Below are 17,260 nucleotides of genomic sequence, written 5' to 3'. Positions count from 1 at the left end.
AGGCAAAAGCCCTCAGCTCTTTTCTATAGATGTAAAGCGAGGGCATCTCTCCAGATGCAATCACCTATGCTTTTGTCTAGGATGTCGTCTCTTCAAGTACATTGACTGCAGGATATGGCCAACAAGGACATGGCCAAGAGCTCTAAGTGGCGGTAGCCGGATGTGCCGAACATCAACGGGGCAACAAAGATCTATACTATTTTCAACTAATATATGAAGTGAGTGCATCTCTATAGATGCAAGCATATGAGGCATGTGGCAATTTGGAAGATTTTGAGATGGGCAAAAGCCCTGCTCTTGAAACGCACTGATTGCGGGATGTGCCAAACATTGGCGAGGCCATCAAGCTCTAGACTATTTTTAGCTGATGCAGAGTAAACACGTCTCTCTATATGCAGTGAGCGCATCTCTCTAAATGCAATCAATTATGCTTGCATGTTGAAGGCATGTCGCAATTCGAAAGATGATGGGATGGGCAAAAGCCCTAGGCTATTTTCAACAAATGCAAATCAAGGGTATCTCTCCGCTCAATGGGCATCTACACAAACCTCAGTTGTTCTCCATCTCGATACGACTTACATCCACCCCCATAACATGCTCACAAAACCAGGAAAGAAGTTGTACTTGGCATTGACTAGGACAAGATGTATGCCAAATATGGTGTTCTTCAGAAAGCACAAAAAGTGTTTGAGGGGCTTCTTGTACGGAATGTTGCCTCTTAAAACACACTGATTGTGGGATGTGCCAAACAAGGGCGGGCCAGGAAGCTCTAGGCTAGAAGCGAGCATATCTCTCTATATGAAGCGAGCGCATCTCTGTAGATGCAATCACCTATGCTTGCATCTTGAAGGCATGTGGCAATTTGGAAGATGCTAAGATGGGCAAAAGCCCTCGGCTATTTTCAACAGATGCAAAGCTAGGGCATCTCTTCAGATCCAATTACCTATGCTTTCGTCTTGAAGGAATGTGGCATTTCAGAAGATGCTGGGATAGGCAAAAGAAATCATACTGTCAGTCAAGGGCTGCCGAAAAAATCTTTATGCTTGATAGTGCCTTGGTCGATATATATGCCGAATGCGGTAGGGTCAGGAAGCCCTGGGATGTATTCAACAGATACAAAGCAAGGACATTGCTCCGGATGCAATCACCTATACTTTTCTCTCAAAGTCATGTGGGACTATGCAGCACGCTAATATGGGCAACAAAATTCACAATGATATTGTTAGTCAGGGGTTGTTGGAAATTTTTTTTGTGCTTGGCATTTCTTGGGACACCATGTATGCCAAATATGGTGTCTTCAGAAAACAGAAAAAGTTCTTGTGGAGCTTCTTGCACGAAATGTCACCTCTTGCAACACATTGATTGTAGGACATGCAGAACAAGGGCACGGCTAGGAAGATGTGGGGTGTACTTCAGAAAGCATATACATTTCTCCTCATGTAATCACCTATGCATGCATCTTAAAAGCATGTGGCACTATATCAAAGAAACAATCACATATACGAGAAGTTGTGCTCTTGAGAAAGTACAAAAGGTGCTTGAGTAGCTTTTTGATCGGAATACCATCTCTTGGAATGAACTGATTGTTGGATATGATAACAAAAAAAAACCTCTAGGCTATTTCTAGCTAATACAAATCGAGGGCATTTCTCTAGATGCAATCACCTATGCTTGCATCTTGAAAGCATGTGATACTTTGAACAATTGGGAGCTCTCTAGGTTGGATGGGTTTTTCATATGATCCCATAGTAAACAAGTCATTTGCAGAGTTGAAAACGATGCACCTAATATATGCCAAATGGCCACTCAGGATCCCAGATCTACTATAGATGACTAGTGTTGGACTCAAGTGAGAAATCACGATAAGCTTGCTAATTGTGCACGTTGATTCTAGGCGTTATGAAAAACAACCAAGCTTTGTTGTGAAATAACATTGTACTTGGATTGGTGCAAATACTCACAAATTGTTTTGATTATTATTTAATTGTGTAATGTTTAAAATTAGAAAATATTTCATGCACCCTACCTAAATTCCAAACCTTTCTAATGTTATTATGTTTCATTTGTAGTCAATGTATAAAGAAGCCTGTACACAACTTCTGTATGTTTACAAACACAAGATATTTGAATGTGTGGTGAGTTATTTTACTCTTGATCGCTAAGAACGCAATGAAATGAACGCACTGAGATTTGCACGCTACCGTGGGAATGAAATGAACGCAATGAAATGAACGCACTGAGATTTGCACGCTACCATGGGAATGGCACATTCCCTTGTATTAAAAAAATTGGGGAGGTTTGTGCAAACTCCCCCATGCAAGGAGACTTACATGTTTTTTTTTGCAAACATAAAAAGGGAACAATATCTAAAAATGAACATGTTTCAAATGATCCATACTATCATTGTGTATAAATTTTAACTCTTCGTATGGCTCTTTTGCGCGGGGTGCACGACTCAGATTTGGGGCATCACAATCATAATGTAGTAGAGTCGGTACCAATTAAGAAACAATAAAACTTGCTTTGTGAAAGGTATCAAGCTCTCTCTCTCTCCATTTTCTTCTCTAGGGATGCATACTCTTGTTGAATTCAAAGGACACAACCGCACTTATACAAATGACAAGAATGTACACAATAGAGCGAGATTGAATCAAATAATTAATACGATCTAAAAGCTAAGGACATATTTAGACATATTGGAACATGAAGATCATGGCATTGAAAGAAAAAGACTGTGTCAACTTAAGGTAATAGGATTTGTGGAAAACAAAGCACAAGCGCTCTCTCTCTCTCTCTCTCTCTCTCTCTCTCTCTCCAACCTTTTCTCTTCTAGGTTCTTGTTTTCTCTTACCTGAGGTCTCACTTCAATTCAATACAAATGCGGCTAACAAGCACTGTAGTTGACACAAGCTACGGACACAATATTACACTTCCATTCGATTCATGAATGTGCAATTGACAATCAACCAAAGCACGAAGAATAAAGAAGTAGCGTTGACGATTGTTGTTGTAGTTTTAACTTTCATGGAAGCTTGTCAAATTGCTGTGAGGAAGCTTTGCAGTCGCCGCGTCGTTGTCCCTTTCGCTGCCCCCACTCTCATTTGTTCAACATCGCCATACTCAAATCTCTCTTCCTCATCGGCGCGAGGTTTCTCCTCTTACGATGCTGCCGATAGAGGACTTTTCCTTCGACGCATCTCACAGCTTGTCTCTCCTTCGAAAGGAAGCAAGAAGGTCATGTTTGTTGATACCCTTGCCCTGGTAAGCTTCTTCTTTCATTGGCCATTTTTCAAAGTCGAAAGGACTTCTGTTTACGCAGCAATGGGGAAGGGACATTCATGGTTTATATCTTTGTAAATGTAATGCCCTTTTTCAAACTGAGACATTGATATGTATGTCGCTTGACAATTTTTGTTCACACATGTTGTGCACAAAGGTATTCTACCCCCTTGTGTAATACAGACTTAAAGCAACTAGTTGAGAACTTAAAGGGAGCAATGTAGCTGTTGGCTGGCTGCTGTTACATGCTATGTAAAAGTTATTGTACAAAGGACCTAGTGGGGAGATGAGAGAGGAGCACCTACCTATGGCGACAAACACAAAGGGGGGAGGGCGTGCAATGCTAGAGAAATAACTCCACGTAACTTTCACTCATTAAGAAAATGAGCTAAGAGTGAGGTGTCAGGCATAACCGATGATAAACATGACAGAGATCGGATTTCACATTAATATACTTAGAGAGAGGTTTACTAGAGTGGCATTTGCACAAATGATGTGTACGAGAAGCGTTACCTTGATGCTCATGCAACAAGGATGATACCTCTGATGTAGATCCAACCGAATGGCGACTTGGCATCGGCTGTCCATTCCCTATGAGAGTTCAAACTGCTCTACTTGATGGCTTCAAGCAACTCCTGATGGAGAGACACTCTTGGGGATGATGTGGAAAGCTGTAGGCAGTCTAGAGACTAGATCTAGCAAGTGCTTGAAATACCAGGTCCCATCAACTACCGAGTTGTGGGCTCGTCTTGGTGCCAGCACAAGTCGTGTTCCCTGCTGATGGTGTGACTTGGGTGGCCAACTTGTTTTCGAGTCCCTAGCCCCACTAGTCCCAAGCTCCAACCAAGCCCCAACCGCACAAGGGACATAGCCATGGTATAACACCATGGTGCACGGTGCGTGTGGCGAAGGTGTAGCGGAAAGAGTGAGTCGGATGATGATTAAGTTTGCAACCGTGAGGAAAACTCATCTCGATCAAGGGCAGCCATTGAATCTCGGAACTACCGCGATGGAACTCCTCCAAATCAACCACAAAAATCGGAAGCCCTCTTTAGCACGAGTGCAAGGTCTTCGGCAACCCTCGCAATGTGCTAACCTGCAATTGCAACACACCACAAGAGGGAAAGGAAGTGCGGAAGAGAGAGAGAGACCACAAGTTTAGAGGGAGAAAATGTTGCAGAAAAAAATGCTATAGAGAGTGTGCCAATTCAAATTTGCAAAACGTGAAGGATGGAAAATGCTAGACGGATTGATAGAACCCAAATGCTTGCAATCTCTCTATACGATGAAATAATACAAGAGAGGGTGATCTATACATAGGGATCACTAGTATCTGCTTGACCGTCCTCATTAAAACCCCATGATCCAAAAATAAGGGGGGCCCTTGGAAAAATATGCCAAGTCAGCCATAAATGGGAATATAGCGAGAAATTGCATACAATTGAGACTCGGATCCCACAAAGACCTAGGAATAGGGGTCCTGCACGTCTCATGCCAGCCTACTAGGTGGGTAATACATAGCTTGTATAGTTAGAAAAGGTACGTCTACCTCATATATGGCTGAGCAAAGCCACAACAGAGCCCTTACTGTAACATGTTTGGACACCCAAATGAGAAGTCAATAGCAACACCCTTGGGACACTGCTTTTCTTGTTTTATGCTTTTGGCCAAGGGCCTTAAAATACAGAGCCAAGGCCTCACTCTTGGTGGATTTGCGTGGGACAATGGGAGCATTGCGAGAGAGAGGACCCTTGGACATTGTACTTTCGTGAAGCAATAATAAAGAAATAGCGGAATGGGTGTCAAACTTTGGGACCGATGCATCTTGGCTCGGAACTCCCCTGTGCTGTGTTGAAACTTGACTCTCCTCTTCTCTCTCTCTCTCTCTCTCTCTCTCTCTCTCTCTCTCTCTCTCCCCCTTTGCAGTTTCGGTTCCTTTTTGTGCAGTTTCTCATGTGTGTTGCAATAGATCTTTCCCTTGGAGTGTCCAAGGCTATTACATGAGGCTTGAGCTAAAACCCTAAAGCATAATGTCACAAAATACTGACGTGTCAAGCCACTGAAGAATGGAGCAACCTGCACATCCTGACCGAGGTGCCTAAACCCTAAGAATAGCAGCAACAACAGAAGAAGAAGCCGAAGAAGTTCCCACCAACTTATGGGACCCCTTGCGATGGGGCCCAAGTGATCTAAAGATAAAGCAAGATCCACTCACACACACACACAAAGAAGAATCGCGTGGAGGATGATGATGTGGCAATTGTACGAACAGCCCGCAAAACGCGTTGACATGCTGATGTGGCACCTGTACGGATTTTCATGTTTTACACTGATGATGTGGCAGCTGTACGGATTTCCGCAAAACGCGCTGACAGCTTTTGGACCAATTGCTTTTGAGTTTGAAGCTTTTCATGTAACTGCTTTTTATAGGCCAAGGGCCTCCATGGGCTCATTCTCTAGCACGCTTCTGGGTGAAGGTGCAGAGCGTGGAGTAGCGACTTGTACTGTGTTAAAGCAATATAAAGAAATACCGAAAGGGGTGCCAAGGTTTGGGGCCAGTGCTCTCTTGGGGTGGAACTCCGCCACTCCCCATTTTGTTTGTTGTGCATCTCTTTCAGCTCAGTTGTTATTTGAAGTGCTTAAAGTTATTCAGTCTGTTCTTTTCCGTTGGCACGTGGTGCTAGTCCTCGTGACAGTGGTATTAGAGCTTCAGGTGTGTGCTTTTTTGAAAGCATACCGGTCCTACCAATGAGCAGACAAAGCAAACCGGCGCTTCTAAATTTATATAAAGAATCTTCGTGTCCCAACCTCGGACTTATTAGCCACTCCCACCCTTACTCCATTGCGCATCGGGCGCGCTCTCGTCTTCATCGCTCTGTCTTACAAGGCATAAGCCATAAGAAACCCAAGACATGGCGTTCATGGATTCGACAGAATACTTGTAGTTTCTTCTCGACGAGCTTCGCGACATTCTTTCACGACATTCTCAACAAAATCTTCCAATGCGTCAAAGTTTTCAACGGTTTCTGACTTACATGTTGCCCCCTCTGATACCCTAGGTGGTACCTTTTTCCGATTGGGGGAGTCTTTAGGAATATGGTGCAACCATATAACCCTGATCCAGTGCAACTGCCTTTGCCACCGCTATTGCCCTCACCTCCCCCACCACCACCGCCACCAGGGTTGAAGCCCATATAAATATCCTTATTATCTGTACTCGGGATACACGCCTAACCAATCGAAAGATTTCAAGGATGGCGGCATGACAGTCAAATTTTTCACCTTTTCCGAGATGAAAGATCAAAAGAAAGCATTGTAGTTCCTACAACAATTCGACAACATCTATGCTTTGGGGAATAATACAGAAGAATCCAAGATTTTTTGAGCAGCGGAATTTCTTCAAGATAATGCCATGCAGTGGTGGAGTTCAATCGTGATGCGACTGCATGCTCGAAGGACTTGGCAAGCTTTCAAGACAATATTTGCACGCAGTTATATGACTTGTCTCTTTGAAGTCCGGATCAATGCTTGCCTCAGAGACCATAGACGACTATATCCAAAGGTTTCTCGATGTCTACCTTCGAGTGTCCTTTAAGTTTATTTCCTTGGAGGACCAGTGTGAGCGATACACCATTGGACTACCGTCACCATTGCAAGAAATCTTGCCTGTCCAAGCAAGTCTCAACCATGTAAGAGCTTATGGACCATGCCGCGGTCGGCTACAAATTGATGAAAGGCACGCTAGGGTTTACTACAGAAGTAACTAATAACTGGAACAACGAAAAAATTCTCGAGAATCTCATGAAAGTCAACCGCAAAGGCCTCATTTGATGCCTCAACAACAAGATACCTTATTACAAGAAGGTTGATGCTTTGGATGCTTTCAAACAGGGCATAACTATTTTGGTTGTTCCCAATGCATTGACAGACCAGCAGAGCCGACGCCCGTACCGACGGTCGATCGAACCTTGGGACCATCTCCGGCCAAACGAGCTAAAGCGGCTATTGGACTAGTACCTGATATCTATGGCATACGCCTTGAAAGTACAAATGAAGTGTGTCAAGCATACGGCAAAGTTAACGGCTTGAAAGCCCTTATTTTCTTTGACCTCGGAGCTACAGAGAACTTCATCCATCTAGAATTCTTGAAGCAGATGTACTTTGATTATGATGCAGAGGGTGGAGAAATTGAAACCGAGCTAGCCACAGGGCAAACTCAGAGAGTGGTACTGCTCATTGGTGCTCTTCCACTATCCAAGGCTATCATGGAAAAGCCGATTTCCACATTATGAAGGTGGGCAATTGCGACGTTCTCTTGGGCATGCCTTGGCATGACAAGAATGATGCAACTCTCCACATTCGAAACCGAACCATTACCCTTATGCAAAAGGACAAGCCAATCGTCCTCAAAGTTCGGCCGTCCGAACAAAAACCTGAATGAATCTCTAGTTGTTTTATACAGAGTTACCGGGGAACGCCCCCCTAGCCTCCGTTCCGGCGTTCCGGGGGGCAGTTCCCTTCCCGAACGTTCCGAAACGTCCCGGAACATCTGACGTTTCGGGTGGCCAGTGCAAACCGGAACGGCTGTTCCGGAACGTTCCGGAATGCCCCTGGAACAGCCAACGGCTACAAACAAATTTGGCAAAAATTGAAAAAATTGAAGTAAATGTTTGGGCTTCTGTTTGAAGTGTGCAAGGCCTCAAGGACTCATAAAATGTACCCCCCTCCCCCTTTCTCTCCACAAGCTAATCCTCAAGGCTCAAGCTCTCTCCCTCTCACACTCTCAAGATCTCTCTCTCTCAAGACTCACTCTCTCAAGGCTCAAGGCTTCAAGCCTTCAAGCTCTCTTCCTCTCCCTCCCACCTCTCAAATCTCTCCCTCTCCCTCTCACTCTCTCGAGTCTCTCCCTCTTCACTCTCTCTCTCTCTCTCTCTCTCTCTCTCTCTCTCTCTCTCTCATCATCTAGTCATAGCAAGGTTGAATGGTCTTCAAAACGAGTTTTTTGTGAGTATTAGAGTCAAAGCACTCTAATACTCCTTGTATTTAAACACAAGGAGCTAAAAAATGCACTATTTGGGTGTTTTTTATACCTCCCGTTCCGCGTCGTTCCCGTTCCGGACCCCTAGCCGTTCCCCCGTTCCGCGGGGATCCCGTCGCCGTTCCCGTTCCGCGTTCCGGGTAACTATGGTTTTATAGTTAGATACTTTTGAACTGTGTTTGAGGAAGTATTGTTTGAAATGGATGGTATATGTTTTAAACCTGCCTTGGTGCCAAATTGAACTGATTGACTCTGGTTTGAATACTGGTTTCAATGCTTGGTGATTTACTCCCGAATGGAGTAGTGAGAAATGATGTTAAAGACTGCTTCCATATGGCCCAGACCCTTGTGGTTATTTGCTGGGGGACTATGGCCTAGACCTGGATGGTTATTTATGGGGGAAGTATTAAGAAGTCCAAGCAGTGGTTACTCTTAGCACCTCCAAATGATGCAGGGTGTGTGCGTTTTGGGGGGGCGTTTGGTTGTAAAAGGCCTCTATATCTCATGGCCCGGACCTTTTTAGGTTATTTGCAGGAGTGATGAGGGAGTTGTTGAACAGCTCATGGCCTGGACCAAGATGGTTATTTGCGGGGGAGGGGGGGAGAGGGGGGCGGTTTCATCTGTGGCTTTATGTTTCTACGTCTTGTAACATGCATATGTGAGCATTTGTGTTGCATTATGCTACACCAACCACTGAATATTCCTTATTGGATGAGATATCAAGAGCTCCGATCTAGAATGAGACTCCTTAATGGATGAGATTTTTATGGGAATCCAACGACCCAAGATATCAAGAGCTCCAATCTGGATTGAGAAAATTGATTGTCCCTCGGAATGACCCTCGGAGATTTTTGAGCTAACTTGAGTTGTTTTGCTGATATACGGTAACCGCGAACGATTACTTTCTTTCAAGAAGGGGGGATGTCACAAATTGCTTACGCAGAACGGAGCCAACTTGCACATCCTGGCAGAGGGGCCTAAACCCTAAGAAGAAGAGGTAGAAGAAGCTCCCACCAACTTATGGAAACCCATCCGATGGTGCCCAAGTGACCTAAAGATAAAGCAAGATCCACTCTCTCTCTCTCTCTCTCTCTCTCTCTCTCTCTCTCTCTCTCTCACACACACACACACACACACACACACACACACACACACACACACACACACACACACACACACACACACACACGCACACAGAGAAGAATTGCATGGAGCATGATGACATGGCAGTTGTACGAACAACCCGCAAAACACGCTGACTCTCTCTCACACAGAGAAGAATTGCATGGAGCATGATGACATGGCAGTTGTACGAAAAACACGCTGACACGTTGACAACCTATCCGTATTTTCGTTTCTCCCATTCACTTCTCAATCTCTTGGTCTCTCTACTCGTCGTCACCCAATCACACCCCTTACCTGGTATCAGGTGCAGCAGAAGAGAAAAAGGATTTGCTCGGATCTAGTACTTTGCACACAAACACAAGGAACACTTTGCTCTACTTGAAAGAGCTGAACAGAAATTGACAGAAAGAGAGAGAAAAGAGAAGACACAGTGTAAGGTGCAGCGGAATGAATGTTTGAACTTTGCTCAAGATGAGTGCTCCGAACTGTGCTCAAGGTTCCTTTTCGTTCTTATGGAAGGGAGAGCCTTCCGTTCTTAATGAGAGAATGCTATGATCACAAACAAAGTGAGTGGACACTATGCGTGCAAGTGTATGAGACTGAGAGATAGAGAGAGAAGAGAGATACGACACTAGAGACGTTGTAAAACTCTCCTCCGAAGGCCCCACTCTCGTTGGTGAGAGTGGTCTACGATTGATTGCACAAAGTGGTACAATGATGATGCATGGAAAACTGATGCAGATCTAGGGTATGTCGACGACGACAACCGTGAGGGCGAGGACGACAATGGGGGCTGAATTGGGGGTGAATCTAATTGCTGAAGATCTGCTGAACTTGGGGCTGTTTTGGGCGGCTGAAAACGCAGATTTGGCTGCGTTTTAGGGCTGAAACTCCTTGATAAAAACGCTGGTGTATGCAGGGATTTAGGGCTGAAAACACTGCTTGGTCTGCTGCGAAATGAAGGCTGAAAACGCTGGGTAATACAGCCCCTGTTGATGGCCAAAACGCTGGTTGCTCTGCTGTGGATGAAGGCTGAAAACGCTGGTAGCTGCAACCAAAAACGCTAGAGATGCTGGTCTTTAAAAACGCTAAATGGCTGGCTGAATCTGCTGGCGATGAAGGCTGATGCAAAAATGCCAAATCTGATGCAAAACGCTTGGATGGCTTGGGTCTGCTGCTGGTGATCCTGGTTGGAAACGCTAGGCTTGATGGGGTGCTTGAGGGGTTCTTGCTGAGAGAGGGGAGTATCTGCTGCCAAAGGCCTGTTGTGCTCCTTGCTCATCTGCCCAAGAGTGCTAGCTTTGGTTTGCTTATATATTTTCTTACCCAAATTGGCCTACCTACTTTTGTTGGGAAGTCACTTAAATTAATAAGTGAAATGTCAAAAATAGGAAAAATAGGCTAAAGTCACTGGAAAATTCCCCTAACTGATTCTAATGGATTCTGATGGGAATACTAATGATCATGTTGTGTGCAACCAGAGGATATGCATCTACACTAAGTGACTGGGAATGCACGGTCTACGAATAGAAAAGTGCCAGATCACTTCTAATCTAGATTGACTGGACTGACTGAACCCTGATCATGGTGTAGCTTTTCCGCGGACACATAGGGTTGGATGTGTCACGTGACATCCCCTCCTTTTCAAAGTGAGGTACTGGTACCGAACTGTATGGCATCGAGGGAGATCGCCAATAGCATTCGGAATTCTGCAAGGGACTCTTCGCTGGCCCACTCTGATGTGTGGGTCGTGCGGTACTTGAACTTCATAAAGGTCTGCAAAGTCTTCTTCTTTGGACCGCGCCGAAAGCGACAAAATCTTTTGTGGCTCCTTCGATGCTTCAACTTCGTCGAGTGTCATGCTTCTTTCTTCAAGAATCTCCATGGTTGAAAATTCCTGAAACCATTTCCAACACAAAACCATGAACATACCCATTCCATGTAAAGTGAGTGGAAAAAATCTTGTCTTCTCTAAAGACTTGTGTATGCAATGTAGATGAACAAAGAGACGGAGTGACAAACCGTTCATCAAACACACGCAAACAATGAGATCGAATCTTTCTCTTTTGATCTAGAGCAATCAACTGTGGCAATTCACAATGGAAATGCCCATGCTTGGTGCTCATACTTTCATATGCTCGTTCTACGAATGTGTCATGCCAAGGAAGAGACATGGAATGTGACTTCCTTACATACATACTTTTCAGCTTTTCATGAAAAATCTGCATACATTCGTGCTCATCCATGAGAGAAACGTGCTCAACATACAATATGTCATGCCTAGGAAAAGGGATCACATAAAGATGCTGACTAAAATACAGGAAACGATCACGAATGAAACATTCGAACAATGCGTGTGTATCAATCATGCGAACACATAATACTTCCTGTGAGGGTTCTTTGGACCTAGGCTCGAGAGCCAAGATCGATCCTTCGTGATTGATCGAATCTGCAACGAGGTTAGCTTCGCTAGAAAAAGCATCAACTAACACATCATCCTTGTGAACAATCAGATCTTCTTCATGCAAATCATCATGCTTGTGAGAAATCACATCTTGATCATGCAAATCGTCATGCTTGTCTTTATCATCCAAATCATCATGCTGATTATTGTTAATCAAATCATCATGCTGCTCACAATCATGCAAATCCTGTGTGTCATGCTTTGGAGAAAAAGAGATTGAGAGAGTCTCCTTCTCCTGAATCCTTTCAATCTTGTCCTGCATATTAGCGATGAGAGATGGAGAATGAACAATGTCCTCTCCATGAATGACAATGGGAGAATCACTTATGGCATTGAGAGTGAAAGTGTTAGCCTCCCAATCAATGAGAGGGTTAGCATCACAAAACCATCGAATGCCCAATATCATATCACATCCTGAGAGAGGAGAGACAACAAATCTTCTAGTGAAGGCGGCTTTTTGAATTGCAAACAACACATCAAGGCACTCCTCTGTGATGAGAGCGTCCATACCGGGAAGAAAGCCAGAGACCTCGATAGGAGATCTCTGACAATTCGAGGCGGGCTCTCTCAACAAGTGAGGGACTGATCACATCATGCATACTACCTGGGTCAAACAATGACAAAACGCTGCCCCGACGTACGACCATAACATTTAATGAGAGAATCATCAATGGGAGGGTCATGAGAAACTTGGGGCACACTCGTGTTATCATTAATTGCATTGACAGAGGAAGTGGATTCTATGGATTCTTTAGATTCATTCGATTCAAGCTTAGGATATGTTCTTTTTATGTGACCCTTAATGTGACAATGAAAACAACGACCTTCCTTAGAATAAGTGCTTTGCTCTTCCGATGTGATGTATCCTCCTACAATTCCTTGTGCTACCTTTTCATCTGGAGTAAGCTTAGGTTTAGCAATTGTGTTAGTCTCACCCTTAGATTCATTGGAAGAATTATTTTCTGAGAGACTGTTGGAAGATTGGTTAGAAGATTCTTCCCCTTCTGAGGGTTTTGAGAAGTCTGTGAGGTACTTGTGGAAGTCTTGTTCTCCTTAGGCTTTCCCTTGTTGTGCTTCATCTCCTGTGCGAGAGCAATCGCTACCGCCTTGTTGAGATCGATTGGATCGAGCACCTCGACATCGTATTTGATATACTCGTCCAATCCATAAAGGAATGCCTCTTTTCGTTCATCATCCGACTTGCGTAATTGGGTACTTAGTTGCAAAACACGATTAGAGAAAGACATAACCGGCATACCATTTTGCTTGAGAGCGCGCCAATCGTCCTTCAATCGTGCGAGGTACTGAGGTGGCATAAACTGTGCCTTGAGCTTGTCTTGGAAATCAGCCCAATTGAAGGAAAGGGGCGTGAGTTCGTCGGCTTCCTCTAGGTGCGCGGCTAGCTGTGCCTCTTGCCATGCGTGGTACCAATTGATGGCATCACCGGCAAGGTACATAGCTGCCGTCAAAACCTTGCTATTTCTTGTCTTCTTAGTTGTCGCAAAATAAGCATTAAATTGATGCAACCAAGAATGAATAACCGTAGCATCCATCTTACCATCATACTTACTAAAAGTCAACTTCTCTATGACTGGATGGTTGGAATCCGCATCGTGGCTTGCGCCACTTGAGGAACTCCCACGATCTTTGGGTGGTTCAGACTTCGAGGCTAGTACTTGTCGAATTAATTCTTGAGTGCGTAGTTCTCGTTGAGCCTCACGCTCGAGCAACAGGGTTAGCTTTACCAGGCACATACTCAATCAAACTTCCAAATTGCTCAAAAAATTATGACCACCGTGCTTAGCGATCACTCCAATGTGCACTAGGCATAGTCACTTGAGGGCTTGGTGGTTTGTGCGAACTGTGAACTCTCTACCATACAGAAAATGCTTTCAATTCTTCAGAGAGTGTTTAACAGACAGAAGTTCTTTGTCATAAACTGAATAATTCTTTTCTGTACTAATCAATTCCGACTAAGAAATGCAACTGGACGGCCATGTTGCTGAAGCACAACACCTATGGCGACATTGCTTGCATCCATCCATACCTCAAAGGGGTCATCCCAAGAGGCAAGGATAAGACATGGTGCTTCTATCCACCGCAACTTTGAGAGTTGCAAAAGCCTCAATGGTTGCTTCTGGCAAATCCATGCGTTGTCGGCGAGTCTTTACCCCTTTCAAAACATTTGTCATGGGTGCGGCAATGCATACAAATGTCTCTATGTGCGAACTATATGCTTGACATAACCAAGAAAAGAACGCACATCATATGCAGTTTTGGGTAAATCCCAATTACGAACCTGTTCCACTTTTGCGGATCTAACTTGACGCCTTCTGCAGAAATGATTTAACCTAGATAAGTAACTTCAGTGAGAGAAAACTCAGATTTCTTAGCTGCAATGTACAACTGATACTCATCTAAACGGGTTAAAACCCTTTCTACATCCTTTTCATGTTGTTCCCACGATGCATAAAAAATGAGAATATCATCGAGAAAGATGAACACACACATGCAAACCATATCGTCAAAACGGCCTACCATGAGACGATTAAATGTACCCACGACACCTGTCAATCCAAAAGGCATGACCACATACTCCCATTGCCCTCGCGCTGTGTGAAAAGCGGTTTTGTAGATGTCGCCTTTGAATACCCTTACCTGATGGTATCCACTTTTGAGATCGACCTGACTGAAAACCTTTGCCCCATTGAGGCTATCAATGATATACTCAATGCGAAGCATCGCGAACTTGTTTTTGACAGTCATCTTGTTCAATGCCCTGTAATCAACACACAAACGAGACGAACCATCCTTCTTGCGGACAAATAAAATAGGAGTAGCAAAAGGACTTTCACTAGGACGTATGAATCCTCTGGCCACCAACTCCGTGAGTTGCAGCTCTTCTTGAGTCTTGTTCAAACGGTAGGGAGCCTTACTGACTTGCTGTACCCTCTCCGTGAGTTCGATGCGATAGTCCTCCGATCACTTGGAAGGGAGACGGGGTGGAAGATCATCCTGTAAAAAGAGGTGCTTATACTTGGTAAACAAAGGTGAATACCTGTCTCGAGCCTTAATGCTCTGGGAAACTGGAGAGGCATAGATGAATGCGGCTTGTGCTCCTCTTCGTAATTCACGCCTCATCTGCGCATGAGAAATGAGAGGTAAAGAATGTAGACCCTCCTGACCATGAATGATCATGAAGAGTCACTTTTGGCATTTAGAGTGAGTATTGTCCGTCCAATCACTTTGCGTAATGAGAGAGTCCATACCGGGAGCGAAGCCTGACACCTCTAGAGGAGTTGTTTGGCTAACCTCTAGGCGGGCTCTCTCGACAAGAGAGTTACCTATCACATCATGCATACTGAGAGAGAGAGAGAGAGAGAGAGAGAGAGAGAGAGAGAGAGAGAGAGAGAGAGAGAGAGAGAGAGAGAGAGAGAGAGGAATACAACACCAGACGGTTCTCAAACAATATGACAAAACGTTGACCCTTCACATGACCGTAACATTTAAAGAGAGACTCATTAATGTGTGTGTCAGAAACATGTGGAGACTCACATTGGTTCATTAAAGTGCTTGTGGTAGCTGTCGGTGCTTTGGGTTCTTTAGGTGGTGCTGTCTTAGGACAAGCCTTCTTGTCACGTGCGCACTTCACTTGTGCCATATGGAGAGGCTTTTGCCATAGTCTAGCATCAGTCTTAGCGTAGGACTGAGCCTGGTACTTTGTGAGCCTCTAGCAGGACGTGCATGCCCAGACCGGTAACACTTGCATACCCTCTCTTGCACAAGAACAGTCATTTCATCATGCATGCATTTTACCGCGTGAACCACCTCTTATAAGTCATTTTATTTAAAGTGACTTTTGGAAGTTTGTTGGAAAAGTAGATAGGGCAAATTGCCAAATGTCTATAAAAGAAACCCATTGGGCACTTAGTAGAAACAGAAGAAGCAAGGACACAAGGAGGCAGGCACCCAGCAGTCAGGCAGCACCTTAGCACGAGCCCCAGCGTTTTCTCAAGAAGAAGATCAGCGTTTTCAGCCATTACCACCAGCGTTTCAGTTTTTCAGCTTTAGCCTCGCGAGAACCCGCTCCCACCCGGTTGCAGATCCTCGCTAGATTCCCCATCTAGCACCAGATCAGCCTAGCGTTTTCAGAATTCAGCAGATCAACCAGCGTTTTCAGTTTTCAGCCAGATCAGCCAACGTTTTTGCATTTCAGTCCTAGCTTGACGAAGTGGTTGCAGATCTAGGACGCAGTATCGCCGCAGTTCTAGATCCCCAGCAGTGCTTCTAGCGTTTTCAATTTTCAACCTTGACGCCGTCGTCCTCGACAACATCGTCGTCGTCGTCGACATCGTCATCCCAGATCCCTATCTTGACGACGACATCTTCGTCATCGCAAATCCCTATCTTGACGACGACACCTTCGTCACCGTCATCGCAATTCCAGACTTGACGACGACACCATCGTCGTCATCGTCACAGTCAGTCACATCGTCGTCGTCGTCGACATCATCGACGTCGACATAGACCAGGAGTACCCATCGTCGACATCACTGTCTTCGACACAAAATTGTCGTCAACATCACCGTATGCGACACTGAACCGTCGTCGACCTCGCCGTTTTCGACACAGAACCGTCGCCGACTTCACTGTTGTCGACAAAGACCCTTAGTACCTCGTCGTCGACTTCATCGTCTTCGACATAGACCTCGTCGTCGACCTCCCCGTCTTCGACATAGAACCCGCAGTACATGTCGTCGACATCATCGTCTTCGACATAGTAACCTTCAACGTCAGTAGCATCAGTACCATTTAGAATCAGCATCATTGTAGTCGCATTTGTGCAAGAATAAAGAAAGTACTTGCTCTGGCAACAGAGCAAGGGGGCCCTTGAGGGTTGGGACCCAACATCCTTGTGTCGTCTCTTTTCTCTCTCTTTCTTTTAGTTCAGTTCAGTTCTTTCAAGTGAAGTAAGGTGTCCCTTGTGTTTGTGTGCGGAGTACTAGATCCGAGCAAATCCTTATTCTCTTCGGGTGCACCTAACATTGGTATCAAAGCTTTTTGTGCGTTGCACCTGACATTGGTATCATAGCTCCGTGCGTGCTTCAGCTTCGTGAACTCAAGGGAGGAACCTAAAGAAGAATCAAGAACCCCAAGTACCAAGAAGAAGTAAGAACCCAAAGAACCTCACCCAACTTTTTTTCCTTGAAGAATCTTTGAGTCTCGACTATGGACTTACCAGACCCCATCTTCATGGCCATGTCTTTGAAGGAAGATCGACATCGGATACACAAGAACCCAGATCTTGAGTAGGAGGATCTACTAGCCTCTTATGCGGATATGGAAGGAGTTGG

At 44.8% G+C, this 17,260-nt stretch overlaps 1 protein-coding gene across 1 annotated transcript in view; it reads left to right on the top strand.

Moving 5' to 3' along the window:
• Window positions 1-2,901: 2,901 nt before the first annotated feature.
• The window catches only part of LOC147451311 (protein FMP32, mitochondrial-like), a 40,280-nt gene continuing 25,921 nt past the window's right edge, over window positions 2,902-17,260 (top strand). Inside the window, exon 1 of the mRNA XM_086520286.1 lies at window positions 2,902-3,261. Within this exon, the coding sequence (XP_086376412.1) occupies window positions 2,944-3,261 (318 nt within the window). The 5' untranslated portion in view covers window positions 2,902-2,943. The remainder of the gene's footprint in view (window positions 3,262-17,260) is intronic.

Source organism: Adiantum capillus-veneris, chromosome 9, assembly GCF_014529385.1.
Source record: "Adiantum capillus-veneris isolate H3 chromosome 9, ASM1452938v2, whole genome shotgun sequence".
Classification (NCBI taxonomy): Eukaryota; Viridiplantae; Streptophyta; class Polypodiopsida; order Polypodiales; family Pteridaceae; genus Adiantum; species Adiantum capillus-veneris.
Note: the sequence above shows the minus strand (reverse complement) of the source record. Positions and strands in the feature narration are given on the sequence as shown.